This window comes from Halichoeres trimaculatus, unplaced genomic scaffold (genome assembly GCF_033239565.1).
Source record: "Halichoeres trimaculatus isolate MK-OKI-2021-1 unplaced genomic scaffold, fHalTri1.1 fHalTri1_scaffold_9, whole genome shotgun sequence".
NCBI classification, from domain to species: Eukaryota; Metazoa; Chordata; class Actinopteri; order Labriformes; family Labridae; genus Halichoeres; species Halichoeres trimaculatus.
The window spans coordinates 19,234,336-19,251,340 of NW_027437188.1; the positions used below are offsets into that span (position 1 = coordinate 19,234,336).

The 17,005-nt window shown below is 38.9% G+C and overlaps 1 protein-coding gene across 3 annotated transcripts in view; it reads right to left on the reverse strand.

The window, feature by feature from the left end:
- Nucleotides 1-17,005, reverse strand: part of dync2h1 (dynein cytoplasmic 2 heavy chain 1) — a 115,406-nt gene that overhangs the window by 63,277 nt on the left and 35,124 nt on the right. For 2 of the 3 annotated variants that reach the window (XM_074679184.1, XM_074679183.1), the window contains exons 59-76: nucleotides 16,795-16,958; nucleotides 16,348-16,485; nucleotides 15,140-15,253; nucleotides 14,840-15,000; nucleotides 13,388-13,511; nucleotides 13,116-13,237; nucleotides 12,877-12,963; nucleotides 11,842-11,968; nucleotides 10,840-10,981; nucleotides 10,008-10,117; nucleotides 9,724-9,744; nucleotides 9,048-9,146; nucleotides 7,945-8,068; nucleotides 6,802-6,965; nucleotides 6,427-6,546; nucleotides 4,972-5,106; nucleotides 4,186-4,329; nucleotides 1,426-1,515 (exon numbers count right to left, since the gene is read on the reverse strand). In XM_074679184.1, coding sequence (XP_074535285.1) covers nucleotides 1,426-1,515; nucleotides 4,186-4,329; nucleotides 4,972-5,106; nucleotides 6,427-6,546; nucleotides 6,802-6,965; nucleotides 7,945-8,068; nucleotides 9,048-9,146; nucleotides 9,724-9,744; nucleotides 10,008-10,117; nucleotides 10,840-10,981; nucleotides 11,842-11,968; nucleotides 12,877-12,963; nucleotides 13,116-13,237; nucleotides 13,388-13,511; nucleotides 14,840-15,000; nucleotides 15,140-15,253; nucleotides 16,348-16,485; nucleotides 16,795-16,958 — 2,186 coding nt within the window. The remainder of the gene's footprint in view (nucleotides 1-1,425; nucleotides 1,516-4,185; nucleotides 4,330-4,971; nucleotides 5,107-6,426; nucleotides 6,547-6,801; nucleotides 6,966-7,944; nucleotides 8,069-9,047; nucleotides 9,147-9,723; nucleotides 9,745-10,007; nucleotides 10,118-10,839; nucleotides 10,982-11,841; nucleotides 11,969-12,876; nucleotides 12,964-13,115; nucleotides 13,238-13,387; nucleotides 13,512-14,839; nucleotides 15,001-15,139; nucleotides 15,254-16,347; nucleotides 16,486-16,794; nucleotides 16,959-17,005) is intronic. The other variant, XM_074679185.1, reaches the window with a different exon arrangement.

The following is a 17,005-nucleotide window of genomic DNA, read 5'->3' on the forward strand; positions in this document are numbered from 1 at the left end:
AGTCGAATCAGTCGTGTTTATGCTGGAACTTAACAGAAATACACAGAACTTTAAGTGACTGCCATTTTGACAAAAATACAGTTACATAAAAAATATTGGGCGTGCATTCTTGGTTCTTTTACCAAAGATGGGTATTTCTAAAGGTTTTCGGATACTGATTCTCTTTTTCTTCATGGAGTAACAGCTTCTCCTCTTCAGCAGTTAAACTTTCCACATGTTTGCCCCTTCTTGCTTATTTTCAATCTATCTGTTCAGTTGAAACATCCCACCTCTTCCACCCTCCTGAAGTTATCTCCTTTGTTGAATAGATATGGGTGCTGACAGGAGCACTGACCGTATAGTCTAGTCTTATGCTTCCTTTCTTTAAACATTTTGGCTGCAGCTATATATATATATATATATATATATATATATATATATATATATATATATGTGTGTGTGTGTGTGTGTGTGGGTGTGAGTGCATGCATCTTACACCACTCTGACTCTTACTAAAACTACCTGCAACATCCAAGACACACACACGCACGCACGCGCGCGCGCGCACGCACACACACACACACACACACACACACACACACACACACACACACACACACACACACACACACACACACACACACACACACACACACACACACACACACACACAACAAAGAAATTACATCTACCATTTACTGCCTGGTTGATGCAATGATTGCCCTGTAGGTCAATATTTGACACTTCATTACTGTGTTAGTAGCGGAGGTTTGATTGTATAAGTGTGTAAATGTATGTGTATATCTGATTGTGCAGTTGGCTTAAACGATCAATAAGAATAAAACCATGGTTCTATGCAATAGAAAAAAACAAAACAGTGTTTTACCTCTGCAATGTTCCAGCCTGATAGCACCCTAGCTACTCAAACTTATAAATTGTGATTTGCTACAAGGTAAGATGTACTGCAGTGAAAGGCATAGTATCTGGTGACAAGGCCCGGGGGAGAGAAGCAGTGGCATGTGTGAAGAAACAAAAAGAACATAGTAATAGGTGTATTTATTGTCGAAAAGTTTTAGGTAATTGTTGAATTAGGAATTTGTATTCTACTTATTCAGGTTCAATTTCAACTGAGGCTACGCAAAAAGCTTGAAAATAAAGAAATCATCTCTTATTTGTCAAGTATAGAAGTTTAATTTAGAAAGTCTCTTAAAGAGTGAAATGGAAAATGTGAAATATTTCTCTAGCTCATGATAAGTGATGTGTCTGATGTGTATATAGAGGGTATATTTGTTGTATTTCAGGACAAGCAATTCCTGCATTACAATACAAAACCTATGACTTGCTGTCATTCTTCACAAATCACCTTTACTAACCACCAGTGTGGTGACAGGTGTTTTAAGGGATGTTCACGGGCACATTTGCTCTCTGTTTGTGTTTGTGTGTTACCTTGAAAAGTGAGCGGCAGACATACTCGTACACCATATTCTTCAGGCTGGATTCCAAAGCAGCAATCCTGGCTTCAGTGTTCTCTACTTCCTAAAAACAGACATGGATGCATAACAACACATTTGAAAACAAGGAAAAGAAAATAAGAAACAAAGGAAAAAATAAGACTACAAGAATAGAAAAACTATTAAATTAAATACAAGAGAAATGGTCCAACCAAGGGATTTGGGTGTTTTTTCTTAACCCTAGTAAATATGATCTAGAACACTGGGCTTTTTCTTTTTCTTTCTTTTTCATACATTTCACCAGAAGAGGTAAAAATTATTTTTCAGTTTCAGTTTCTTTTGGTTTGAGTGGTTTGAGGTAGAACACATCTGAGTTTGTCGGAGGAATGGATGCTGCTAGAACTACATTAAAACAACTTGTGAAATGGAGGGGAAGAATATTAACTAGCAACAGAGGAATTAGAGCATGAGAATCAGACACATTTAGAAAACACAAGAGAACTGGAAAAAATAGTGAGAAATTCTGGGCCGATTCTTATTGTCTTGTATTCAGCATGGATGTCTTTTCCGTCTCAGATCTCTGCTGAGGATTAACTCAAAGTCTGTATGTAACCTATGTCCAGTGAATGTAAGCAACTCTGTGGTGTGTATACATTCTTTGTGCAAATGTTTTGTCTTGACTGATTATGTGAATCTGCTTGAGAAAAAAATGGAGAAGCATTTGTTGTGTTTTGTCAGAGATGGGAGGTTTGAATTCTCTTCCAGATCTCTGGAAACATCTGTAACCAAATGGCAAATTCAACTTGTGTGTTTGACACAAAAAGCACAAAGCAGCAGAGAGAGAGAAGGGAAGGAATTCATGCATGAATGTGACCACATTTTCTGAATATGTCTACAAACCTACCTACAACCCAACACACACACACACACACACACACACACACACACACACACACACACACACACACACACACACACACACACACACACACACACACACACACACACACACACACACACACACACACACGCAAGCATGTAACAGTGGTGACCAGCTGCTGCCTGGTGACATTCTTGGATGACAGCACTGGCTCTAACAACCCACACAGGATTTGGGGAATTAGTGCAAATCTTCCAACCCAATGTGTGTGTTTCTGTGTGCGTTTTTGTGTGCATTTCTGTGTGCGTGTCTGTGCGCGTTTCTGTGTGCGTGTCTGTGTCTGGGTATGTATTCTGGTAATCAGACAGCGTTTTGGGCTCAGATGGAGAACAGCAGTAGGACACACAGCTGCACAGGTCAGACTGAATAATATTCAGGGAAGTACATAAAAATGAACTGAAACAAAACATCATGACCTCAACTGAGATAATAAATATACAATAATCAAAACAAACAAGATAAAATTAAGTCAACTGCAAAAAAATAAGTTTCATAAATCAGCAACTGACGTAAGTGTTCAGATCATAATGTACCAGTGTATGAAACTGTTAGTGTAATCCTCCATTACTACATGAGTTTGTCTATACCCAGAGGACTGTCTCGATGAATCACTACAATTTGACATTTTTTTCTAAATGCACAAAAAAGAAAAAAGAAACGCTAACAGCCAAGGCAACGCAAAGTCAATGTGACATGCTGGTGCATCTTCAAATTATGTCTGATGCTACAACAGGAAACATTAAATTTGAGACTTTGCTTTAAGTTGGGCTAGAAAGTGACGACACAATCAAGGATGTCAGACAAACCCAACAGGCTTTGCAACCGAAGGCTCTATGGAATCATATTTTGGGTAAAATGACTCACAGGCTGCATAACTGAGACCATTAAAGCGCTCTGGTGATTACTTTTCTCTTTTAATACAGTCTTTTTCTGTGCAGCTACCTGACTTATAAACACTGTGCAAACTCACTCTTAGATTTATAACAAAACACCATGAACAAATATCACAAGAAGACAGTTTTAGAGGAAAAACTATCACAGTTAAACTATAATAATAATAGTGATAACAATATTTCCCTCTACTTTCAAAACTGGCAACCTTTGACATCACTGAGGGTGAAAAGGGTCTCTGAGGTCAAATTGTGATGTGCTTTATGCTGGGCCTGACAAAATGTTTTGTGTAACATTTACACCACCTAAATGGCCAGAGGAAGAGTACTGGGTCTTAATAAACAATATTTCAGGGGAAAACGGACTTGGTGAGTTGAGTGATTTTCAGGTGCGAAAAAATTAAAATATTTCTGTGGCTCATAATAAATGATGTGTTTGATGCTGTCTTTGTTTATTTGTTTACATTTCATTTGAAAGATCTTTACAACTAACAACACAAAGGTAGAAGCAAAAGAGTTGGGGGGTCTTTTTGTTGTAACTGAAATCAGGTGATGACTGAATTTTTTGCTTTTGCACAGTACAAGTTATCATGATCACCAGAGTGTCACTGCTTCATAAAATCACCTTTCAAAACCTTGAAAAACTAAAGTGACCGATAAAAGCAAAAACTAGTGTGTTCAGGAGAGCAGATTTAGCTCAGTAGGTAAAGCAGGTCACCCAGTATACAGAGGCTAAAGCCTACAACACACTAGTCGCAGTGTAAATGTTACAAACAGAAAAAAACCAGGATAATACGTTCTATGTACCTGTCCTTTCAAACCTGGTGTTATGGCTATGCTTATAAACGTATGAACAAAAAGTTTTGAAGCCAAGGCAGGAAGCAGGGAGAAGATGGAAGTGATAAAAGTACTGGAAGAAAGTCACCTTCTTGGCCTGAAGAGCTCTTTGAAAGAGGCGCAGGAAAGATGCAAGACTGAAGCGGTACATGTTGTTGATCCTTGACAGATCTGTGATGACAAAATATATCTTGCTGGCACTCTCCGCAAGAGGCAGATAGGCATCCCGCTCCTAAAATTAGACAAGGAGAAGGTGAAAAAGAAAGGACAAAGGGGAAGAAAAGACACAATCAGAAAAAACAAAAACATTTTTGGGGTTAGTGGAGTGAATACAAAAGGTGAAAAAAAATGGCTGGGGAGCGGGGTTTACATGAAGAAAAAAAGCGAAACAGTAAATGTTTATTTCTATCAAGCTGTAAAGTACAGAAGGGGAAATAAGAATGGACAGCGTGAGGTGTGATAAAACAGAAAATGTCAAGAAAAGAGAAAAGTGTAGAGTAGGCAGGAGTAGTAAGACAGACAGGAGTAGTAGATGCATGAATAAATAAAAACAAAAGGGAGAAAAACTGAAAGTTGGTTCCGGTGTAACACTGCACCCTAGAGGAAGAATATGTCATGCACGTACAAGAAGTACCTGCATGTGCATCAGGGAATTTTCAAGTGTATACCAGTTTGTGTTATGAGTGGTATGATAGTCTAAACTGAAACTGTATTAGATATTGTATATCTATTTTAAATTCAAATTGAATACTAAAAGTGATGATAAATTTACAGGATAGGATGTAGACCTTGTTTGAATATGACTATTTTTAATCATGCAGAGGAAATTATCAGAAATAACAGAACAATGCTTTGTGTGCCAGAAGTCAAGTACCTGGTCGAGGGATGCCTGCAGCCTGTGTGATTCCAGAAGTGACTCCTGGATCAGAGCGCTGCTTGCCTTGGTTTGGTTCAGACTGTCTATCAGCTCCCTGTTTTCCAGAATATTACCCTGGGCTGTTGCCAGAGTCTGACACAAAAAGAGGAGGTAAACAGAGGTTTAGACAAGGAACTAACTGTCAAAGAAAATGGAAGGATAGCCTCTCTCCTCCCCTTGCCAGACAGAGAGTGAGATCAAGCCGTCCTGTATTTGGGTGGCTTAAATCTGTGCCATCATAATGTGTAAGAGCAAAAGTTTTATTCTGTGTAAGCCTGGCCCTCTTTAAACCTTTGATGGAGTGTGTTGGTTTTTCCCACTTCACTCTGCAGAATCTATTCTCTGAAAAGAACTGATAAAATTTATTCAAATAAATTCACATAAAATAGATGAAAAAGCACTGGAGCATGGAAATGTCAAGACGAATATGCTCCTACAATGCGAGAATAATGACATGTCTAGTACCATTCAAGCACTGACATCCTGCTCTTGGCATTTTCTGTGAGTGTGTGTGTGTATGTGTATATGTGTGTGCAGGCTCAAGAATTCCTGTAGCCTTAGAGTACACAATGAAACAATCATTAGGTTAAATCCAGAAAATGTGTTTGGGTTTGATTGTTAAAGTATATCTACAAGAAGCAATGGATGTGTTTCCTGGAAGTACAGGGGATTCTTTATGCAGACAGTAACAATTAGATGCTTTGGTTCTTCTCAATTTATCACTCACCTTTTTAACCAGAAGTTTGGAAGTGAATTCATTTATGGAAAAATCAATACAACACCACTAACTTTTTAAATCTACATTTTTCTGAAGGTTTGACAAGAATTGTGCAGGCAGTTTTTACTTGGACAGCATTGGCCAGTTCAAAGACTATTTTGACCATGTTGAGCAACAGGAGGGAGCCTGAGTGACAATGCCATCGTTCATCACTCATGGCTTACAGTTAGCACAACCACCCTTCACCATGATCACAATGACAGGTGTTCAATACACAACAGTAATGCTGCCAAGGTACTCCATCAAACAAACCTGGTGGTGATCAAAGGAGGGAAAGTAGTGACAGATCACATTCTCTTCCCACAACTACCAACTGCTCCTGCCTGATCTACTGGTACATGTGTATGTTGTCTAACTCTCATTCTGTTCTCAGTGAAAAATACAGCTGAGTAAGTAACAACAAAGTCTACAAAAAATAACAAACTTCATGTTCAATTAGACACTTCTTTTGAGATTAAACATAATCTACCACTGAATGAGGAATTTCTTTTCAAGTAAAATCTAAATAAAAAAATAAACACAACAACAACAACAACAATAATAATAATAATAATAATAATAATAATAATAATAATAATATAAGTGTAAAATTCTACTTTACACACCTTTACATAATGAATGATTTATGTGCTTACCTCTAACAGTGATTCCTCTAACTGAGCCAGCTGGATCTTCTTGTCTTCCTCTTGCTGTAGCAGCCTTGTTTTCTCAGTCTCCAGTTCTGGTTTCTCCTGTTGAATGGTCAATGCTAGCAGCTAATGCACAGAGACACACAAACCAGTTGTGAAGCAGACATAACAGTATAGTAATAGACAACACTGCCAGCACATACTCCTCAAATGAATAGTAGAGGTAAGGGATGTAGTTTGGTGAGCAGGTTCCTATGGCAAACAGCCACAACAGGATAAGCTAGATTTGTAGCACTTGTTCCATATGGATATTCTAACTGAACCCTGATTGTAGTAAAACTGACAGCAGAAAAACAGGAAAAGTGTGGGTTAGTACATTACCTGTCCTCGTAAGCCTGCTCTGGTGGTAGTGAAGTTGACCTCTGTGACGACTGAAACAGCATCAGGTGGAATAAAGGGGGTTGGATTCCTCGTTGCCATGAAGAGGCGGAAGTCTTCATTGTAGTCAATGACCTTGTCTCCTATCTGAACCACATATCTGGGACCTTTTAAGTGTACGTATGTGATGAAGTATGAAAGAAAAAAGAAGCTTCTGTTATCAATTTATATTGCATTCCATGGCCACTATATCTATTCTTGTATCCACTTCTCCATTCTGTCTTCTAGTTGTCTGCATTGCAGCACTGGCATTTCTGTGTTTTGCCTCTTTTTCCTCTCGTCTGACACCACTTCTAAGTGGATAACTTGCCCTTACTCACACTTTGTCTGCCCCCAGTCTTTTCACTTCTGCTACAAATAGACAATCACCTCTCCCTGGATGATTCAACCACTTCTGAATCATCCCTATTTACAGGAAGGTTGCAAGCCTATGTTTTAAGTGTCTGCATATTTAAATCAAAAGACCTCAGAATAGTTTTCAATTACTTAAGTCAAAAAAGTGAGAAATTGTATCTGACATCAAAAGGACTGATTCGAAGACAGGAATACATAAATACAGAGCTCACCTGCTCGCTGATTTAGATGGAAAATATCAATTTTCTATAAATGCAGAGTAATTCAGCTATGTGGATTCTTCATGGGCTCAAAGCCACTTTTTTATATCCCAGCTGAATTAAAATCATTTCTATAAATTATCCTTAAGAGAATGCTTCATCTTTCCTCAAGCCCAATATTATTTAACCTTCACACTATAAAGACACACATTTGTAAGATCCAAGTCTGAAAAGGAAGAAGTTTAACAGAATTTTTTCCGATGTTGGTTCTTTTTGTAAGTATGTGGCTAGACAACCTCTAAAAGGTCCTTCTCTGCTTGTATTAATAACTAAAAGTTATGTAAAACATCATGGATTTTACCAAATTTCCAAAAAAAGAAGTAGTAGCCTATGAGTTAAGGGTCAATTTTAGTTATTTTATTTTTTTAGTGGTTGGTGAACCCTCTGAATCGCTCTCAGGCTAGTTAAAATGCCTATCGAATTATTTTTTCCAAACACACTGTAAAAAAAGTTGCATGTCAAGTGTGCAGACCTTGTGCTATGAGGTCCCTCCTCAGCAGTGGGTAGAGCACAGGTTCAACTCCATCCATCTCTTGGATGATAAGTGTTTTTCCAAACCTGACTGCCAGCTCCAGAGATGTCATAAAATTACCGTCCTGAAGAGAGCAGAAACACAAACACACTACTTTAGGAAACGACTAAAATTCAGGAATTGAGTGAAGTCAAAGTACATAGAAACATATCTTAGATAATAACTGCTTAACTAACAACTGTAATATATTTTTACTGATTAATTTCAAAACACATGTATAATGATAAATGATTTTTTTTCTTTGTTGTTGTTGATTTTTTATTCCAAGGTTGCTCTACAGACAGATGTTTCCATTTACCAAGGTTATTTTTTTATCTTTGTAGCTGATGGATCTTGGGAATACACTAAAGGTCAACCAGCTCAGTGTACCATGTGTGCATCTTGCTCTGGAGAGCCCCTGCTTCGTTCAGTTACAGAATAAGCAGACGCTGAAAATTATCACAAGCAATACTTACATTTACTGAACTGAACAAGGAACATATTGTGTCAAGAAATAAAATAGAAGCACAATATCCCAATAAAAGCAGAATGAAAGAGTAAGACCGCCAACGTTCTACTTACAAGACTGAGAATGGAAAAAGAAAAAGGGACACGTTAAATCCTGAAGAGGTGCGTAAAGATGATGCATAAACTTTACCTTGACCTTTAATCAACAAATTTTAATGACTTTGAATCAATGCCAAACCTCCACTCCAACATCTTCCAGTGACTCATGAGCAGAGACGGAAGGCGTCTCAATTTTACGCTCTGTCAAGCAAAGAAGATGACTAAGACGTACGCCAATGGACTTACATGACTTGGCTACACATGAAAAGGGTTAACGATGAAAACCCAATGAGGCACTTCAAAACATGTAAGGTTGGAATTGCATGACTCTTGTAAATTAAAAGCTCATCGATCTATTGATTTATCTGAAGAAAACACATAGCCTTTGAGGATGTGCAGTAAAGACTGTTTGAAAATGAAACAAAACACTGAATATCCTCTTGATGTGTCCTCTTCAAGATGTGTGAGTGATAGTGTATGTGTGTGTGTGTGTATACCTGTTGGTTGATAACCTCCAGTCTGTTTTGTTTCAGATGTGTTCGTAGCCACTCTGTAGCTCGGGATGATGGGTCAATCAGGAACGGGCAGGCAACACTCTGAGTGCAGAACAATGATAAAGAACTTTGTTTCAGGTTGTTGTGATGGGATAGTTTCACTTAGAAGGACCAGTTACTGAGGTAGCGGGAATGTGTGTGAGTGTGTGTGTGTGTGTGTGTGTTTGTACTTCAGTCCTGTCTCTCTGCTGCCGTGCTTATCGACCACATGTCACTCTTGTACAAGCCAAAGGACTGAAGTCAACCAACCTCCTTTCATCCTGTGCCTTTCTATTTCATGGTCTCTTGCTTAAGAATTCTTTCTCAAACTATTTCAAACCTGTTTATTTATCGGCTTTATTCCTCTAGCCTTTTCACACTCAGCCCACAGATAGAAGTGACCCTGGACCCTGTTTTTCAGTTTGTGTGTTATGGTCAATTGCACATAGAGTTTCTCCTATAAGTCTTTTCAATTGTAATGTGAACATTCAATTTTCTAATTAACTAGTATTTTCTATGAACACAGAAACACATGAGCATGTACACACAATACAGACAAAAACACCAACAGTGAAAGAAACAGATAGGTCACACTGAACCAAATGTGAACTCTAGGGATAATTGCAGAACAACTTCTTACCCGCAGCTTGAGAGCATTGATCTGTAGGCAGCAATGATAAAAACAACACAGTAAACACAACACAGACAAATGGAAGATAGATTATGGTAATCATGGACAAAAGTTTACATACAGCTTTTGTTATCGAGACAAAAAGAAACACCAGCAAAGAAGGGTCAGAGATAGAGAACGATGATTGATGATTAAACTGATTGAATGATTTGATGCTTTGTTTTCAACAGAGCTTGAATGGAAATAAAAGAAGACAAATTCTCTACATTTCCAAAAAATAGTTGATATTTCACCTGAAGTATCACAAGAGCATTTTCCATGGAGAGATCATCTGACGGCAGCCCCTGACTCTTCCAGATCAACTGCTCACTCTCCGAGCACAGGAATGACCGCAAGTCAAACTCTGCAAAACAAAAAACAACACTGATTAACATGCATAACACTTGTACTTGTTCTTTTTTGATCTAATTTTAGGTATTCCACTGATTCTTGCAGGCAATGACCAGTAAGCTCCAGTTGATTTGTTACACAACACTTCAGTTACTAACTAATTTTGACAACTAATTCCCAGGGGTGTCAATGGATGTACGTACAGTTCAAAAACAGTAATTGGTTATGAAAGACTCAGCTGTTTGGGCATTTCTCACACATCTTAGGCTCTCCATGAAAGAGTTGACCTAAAATAATTATTTGGCTGGAGGAATAATAACACAATAGTAACACAGTAATAACATTTTGTATGTCAGCTGTGAAGTCATAAGCAGACCGCTAAATAATTAAATAATTATCCATAAAAGTAATATCCAAAAAAATGCAGAAAAATAGGTTTAGAAAGTTCAATATGTCGAAATGTTGTCACTCAAAAACAAGATCAAACATTTGGGTGTCTTTCAGTCCGAATGAAAAAACAAAACACACATGACCTCTTTGAATTTTCGTCAGTTGAGTAAATTGTGGACAGTGAAGATTGTGAATATTGAATATCTACCATATTTATCTTATATGCATGCAGTACCTGATACCATTGTGGCTAGTGGTGTATTTGTGTATATACTGCCTAGTACAGGACTTGGCATATGCTTCTGCCACTGTGTTTCCTTGAAGAATTAGCAGTGGCATATTTACTCTGTAGTCCAGATTGAGCCATCCAAGTCTCCAGACAGTCTCTTCTACGGTCTTCAGAAGCTGCAGATAGATACGTGATGAAGGCTGCAGCAAGCATGGCCCTCAGAGGGAGCGTGTCCAATTCATTCTTTATCTCAGACATCTGAAAGGGCAAGACAAGGAGTGAAGAGGAACAGACAAGACAGAGGAGCGAGAGGGGAAGACAGGCAGGTGGGTGATTAGGAAAGGAAGGGAAAAGAGGGAATGGTATCAAATAATAATTTAAATAGCCTGGGAAATGTTACATCTTTCTCTGTTGGTCAGCTTTTTAAGCAGTTTGTCAGGAATCACAAATTCCCATGAACATTTTTGGCAAATAACCATAACTTTAAATACAAAGCTTTACTGAATAAATGATTCACAATTTCAGGAACATGTGGTTCACTGTACTACATCTGTCAACTATGCTTTCACGTTCTGTACTTTGCTTTGCCTAACAAAAAAGAATCGATTTTTACAATTACTCAGTAGCTGTTTACTTTCCTCTCTCTGTATGGTTTTCCATTCCTGTCAAACACTAAAACATACTCGATTCATTAACGTAAAGCAAACCACAGCGAGAGCAGAGTGTACAGAAGAATTGGTGATGAGACATGAATCTGCTCATGTGTATATGAGTGAAAAAACGTGAGCGGAGAGTAAACCAGCTCTTTGGTGAGGGCCTTCAGGGAGGCAGTAGTGTCGGAGGCAGAGTGTGCGCGGGTGGGTGTGTGTGTGTGTCAGTAAGAGATTGAGTGTTTTAATTAAGGTGCAGACAGATGCTGTAGAGAGGAGTAAAAACAGCCAGAAGGGACTCAAGACAGCGGGATACATCCCCCTGTCACACACACTCACTCACAATCATCTGTACACACACACACACACACCTCCTGTTGCTCTAACATTGTAAATGAGCCCCTTTTTTAGTAAATGTGTAACCTCCCACGAAAACACACAGATCATAACGCTCATTTTTCAAAGTACCTGTGCGTTCCACCTTGTGTGCTCTCCATCCAGTTGAGATATGAGCTGCTGGGCAGCAGTGATTGTGTCCTGAGCTTTTGTCACCTCAGCCTCTAACTTAGCTGCTTCTGTTGTGTGACACTGAAACCTGAGGAAGGGATGAAGAAGAAGAGAAGATGTCAAATGATAGGTTGATAAAAGGGTTAAATGTCAGATGACTTCAAATTTCCAAGTCACATTCTCAGAACCAATTATTAAACTGTTTTAGCTGCCTAAATGCTATGAAATTTAGAATGCAATCTCTAGCTATTCTGAGAGAAGAGAAGAGAAGAGAAGAGAAGAGAAGAGAAGAGAAGAGAAGAGAAGAGAAGAGAAGAGAAGAGAAGAGAAGAGAAGAGAAGAGAAGAGAAGAGAAGAGAAGAGAAGAGAAGAGAAGAGAAGAGAAGAGAAGAGAAGAGAAGAGAAGAGAAGAGAAGAGAAGAGAAGCGCAAATGGGCATTAAAAGGGAAGAGGTCTGTCAGTTCATATCAGAGTTAAGAAAAAAAAACTAAAAACAGGAATAGATGAAAAAGATAAATGAGAGGACAAATAGTCAGAGAGACCAAAGGTTGGCAGTGTTATAGGGAAAGGCACCGCAGAGAGCTAACAGGCAGAGTCAAACTGGCTGTGCCAAGTTCATATTTGCTGAACTATGACCAATAAATAAGGGATGGCCAGTTTCCAGCAAATTTAAGGGTAAGAAATATCTGTCCTTCAGGCATCACAAATTGTTTGCTACTTTGTTTAAGGTATGAAATGGTTGAGAAATAAAAGTTACAGCGAGAAAGTCTTCTAGTGTGGTTAAAAGAGTGTAAAAGAGCATCTGCAAAAGAGGTCGTTATCTGTGTTTTTGTGTTAGCCTGCCAGGAGATTAATGTCGGAAACATCATTTTTAGTGATGTATGTTTTCAGCTTTACTTAAAAGGGAATTTGGCTTTCTGCGCATGTGAAGCACAGACAGAGTGGATCAGTCAAAGCTGGAAGTGCATAAAGTTAGAAAGTTAGAACAGATCATACTTCTCTTTCAACTCATTGACCCTGGCTCCAACAGAGTTCAATTGGTCCTCCAGTTTATTCTTCCTACTCTCTGTTTTCCTCAGGTTTCTGCAAACATGACAAACACACATGAACAAACAAAGAAGCACAAATCACAAAAGAGGAAATATAAATCAAGTGATCAGTCTGCACTTAGATATTGTCTGGTTTATATGTTTCTGGTAGCATGAGCGTATGTGTGCATGCTTGTGTTATCCTACTCCTGTAGTCCAGCCTGCTCCCTCTCCAGTGGCTCGATCTTCTCCAGAACGTGGGAGTACTGGACGTTGGCTTTGACCCAGGCAGCCAGAGGAGCAGCTGCTGCACTTGCACGCTTTGCATTCTGCCCACAACAACAGCAGTACAGCAAGTAAGAAACATCAAGAAAAAAACAGCTGACACAACCATCTTCAGCTCACACGGAAAGCAAAAAGGGCAAGGTAAAAACATTCACATAGGTCTCATTTTTATTCTGCCGGTGTGTGCAGCTAACCTTGGGATCGAATGAGGCCTTGTTCCTGTTTAGCAGCTCTTCCACGCTCTGGCGTATGTCAGGGGTGATATTTCTGGCCTCAAAGGTAGCTATGTCCTCCCTCACACCACGATTAGCCAAAAAGCTATAGAAAAAAAGAGATTACAGAAATGCAGTAGTGTGGAATTGTCTGACCTTAAACTTTACAGAAATGTAGCTATTTTCTCCCTGACATCATGCTTGTGAGATCATAGAAAAGAAAAAGGGACTTTCCACTCAGAAAGAGGAACTTCATGTTAACTCAAGCCTAAAAAGGGAACTTCAATTATTTGTTGTCACCTATGCTTTCTAACACTAACTTTCACAAAAGTCCAATCTTCTAAAGGCAGCAATGCTAAGAGCCATGCTGCATCATTATATTACACATAAATACTTATTTAGAAGATCTATTTACAGCGGTGGCCAAAAATATCCAAACAGTTGGCATATTTGAGAGGTTTCAGTTGTTTTTATTAATTTGGTCATTAACATACCCCAAAAGCAAATAAAATATCTACAAGGTCATCATTATGTCTCAATGATCTATATCAGTGTTTCTCTTACTATTTTAAACCAAGGATCACTCATCTCCCCCAAAAAATCCTCACAGACCAATAAGCTAAAAAGCCTCAGACCAACAGATATTAGTTAGATAGTTGAGATATTATTAAGCCAATGTTTCTCCTTTTTTTTAATGTTCCACAAAAAAAAAAAAATTACTCGCTGTTGTTACATACCACTAGGGGGTGCTGTTGGGTCCCTAGTAGTCCAATTACCACAATGTGTGAAACAGTGCCATAGAATTTTACCATTATAAGGATAGGTCTTTTTCCTTAAAAAAACGAAAATCGAAAATGATTGATTGGCCTTCTCAAGCCCAGACCTCAACCCCTGGTTTGTAAAATAAACTGGGCAGATATTTTGTCCCAAGCAAAGCCTTTTGCTTGAGCTGCAGAAGGCATGGGATAACATTAGTTCTCAGGAAATACATTAACACTATTCCAGAGATGTGTGCTGCTGTATTATATGCAAAAGGTGGAGATATCAAATATCAAAGTTAACTTTTTTCTCCTATGTTACTATCATGTGAGTAGTTAGACGAAGAAAAGAAGCAGTGAGTGTACGGGATTCCATCCACCCAGTAAAAATCCATTATTAAATATTTCTAACTCACAGTTTACATGGATGCTTAATTATCCATTTTGCACATACATGAACACGCATTAAGTATTCAATCAGAAGAAAAATATCAAAACAATGCAGTTTTCCCTTTGGCATAACCCGCCTGAAATAGTGGAAGAACAAGTGGTTGTGACATGGAAGATGGTCAGGGGAATGCGCGCCAAAACTTAACTTTCTCACGTTCTTTTTAGTCATCTCTCTTTATGACAGTTCTCTGTTTATTTACATTTCTTTCATCTCATCTGGTCTCACCTCTTCATGCTGACCCAGGAAGTGTCAAAGATACCCATCAGTCTCAGTACCCCCTCCAGAATATCCCTGATGACCTCAGGAGGCACGCGGAGCGAGCGAATCTCAGACAGAGCTTCAGGCCTGATGTTTCCAACCGCACGCTTTGCTTCATCTACCAAAGGCTGGAGGGCAGAGATGTTCAGAGGGGTAAGGGATACAGAGATAAAGAATGGACAAACACAGATGGGGTGCCAAGTCTGGAAAAAGACTGAGGCCACTGTGTGAATTTGTTTTTCTAGCAAAAGAAAACAGATAACTTGCCTGTACTTCCTTCAGCTCATCATCTATTTTAGCTTTTCGTTCTTCAATCTTGGAGACCTCATGAGCCATCTTTCCTTTTATCTTTTCCATTTCTGTCTTCTGATCACTGGTATTCTGGATAAAAAAAAGACAGTGTGATATTTATAATGACACTTTGAAAGTACATCCCCTAGAGTGTTTCAGATTCTGAAACATTAAAAATACACATACTGTTTACACATTTGAAATGACCAACATCTGATGTTGAGTTACAACAACCTGAACAACTTTTCAAGATGAAAATACCCTTGGTTCTCCCATCTTAAGCTGCTCATTTCAACATACCACATATTTCTTATTTCCTCTTTCACTCTATTTTTCCTTCTCTTCAACTGCCTCCTACTTTGATTTTCCATCCTAACAAAGTCTTTACCATTCCTACACACACTTTGTTTCATTGTGGAATCTCTTTGTCCTAGTCTTCCTCCTTTTTTCCCTCCCTGCTGACTCCATCTCAACAGGAGAACCAACCACTATGGCCCTGAGCAATGAGTCCAGTCATTAATTATCACTCCGCAAAGCGACTCCTCTGACAGTTTTTCTTTCTCCTGTCCTTTGTCTCTTCTCTCTCCCTCCATCTCTCTCAAAAAACAGATCCCCCACAGAGAGACAGACAGGAGGATATCCTGACTAATGAACAGGGTTCAGCTTTCATTCCTCTGCTTGCATCTACCCATCCATCCTCAAGACAGTCAGCAATGGGAACTGTAAACGTGGGTATAAGTAGAAAAAAATACTGAAGGGGAATTCACTAAACAAACAAATGTGCATTCCTTCAAACACTGAGTAAAAAAAGTGTCCTCACAGCAGGGGAGCCACAGCCATGAGAAAAAAACAGTTGCTTGTAAAAAATATGAGACGAGATAGGCAAGCTGGAAAAGACAGACACAAGATTTCATACTTAGAAAGGAAAAGGAGAGGATAGGACAGGAGAATAGAATAGAATAGAATAGAATAGAATAGAATAGAATAGAATAGAATAGAATAGAATAGAATAGCAGTCTAGCAGGGACAAGGAGTGCAGCAAGAGTTGAGGGGAGGACAGCCACAACTTGGAGGAGACATAAAAACCCACAGGACCTTTGTCTGGCCTGCCACTGAGAGTCAAAGTTACACACACTAACTTACACACATTTACACACATGCATACAAGACACACACACACACACCTGCATGGAGGTTGTGATTTCCTGCAGGGCAGAATCTGCCTCCTGTTGTTTAGTCTTTAGAAGTGCACTCTGCTCAGCAGCCCTCCTCTTCAGCTCATCCACTAAAGCTTTAGCTTCGTTCAGCTTGGACACACCGGCCTGCGGAAAAGTCAAACAATGAAGAGAGAGAAACAGAAAATAATTCTAATCTAATCTCATTGTTTTGGTAAAATGTGTTCCAAATCCTTTAGCCCAGCTCTTAGGAAAGTATTTAGGGTGTGGACACATTCTACTGAGTACGTGTGCCTGTTATTTTTTTTTCAACAAACCTCACCAATACAAACTGTATGTTAGCTTCACATCAAAAGTTAATCTTCACCAGATTTGTGATAAACACACTTTTAATTTGAAACACTTTTCCCTGACTTTACTGTAGATGTGAATCCTTCTTTCTAGCTGTTGTTGTACCTGCAGATGCTTCTGTCTGGTAGTCAGCTGGCTCAGCTTCCTGTTATATAATGCAGTGTAAACATGCAGAAAGGACATGTACTGGCTGGGTGTTGCACCACGCTCTCTACATGACTCATGGACCATCAGGAACAGGCGGCACAGCTCTCCCTGTGCAGAACCAACTGAAAGAAAAGGATGAAGAGATCCAAGCAATAGGAAGTTTGAATAA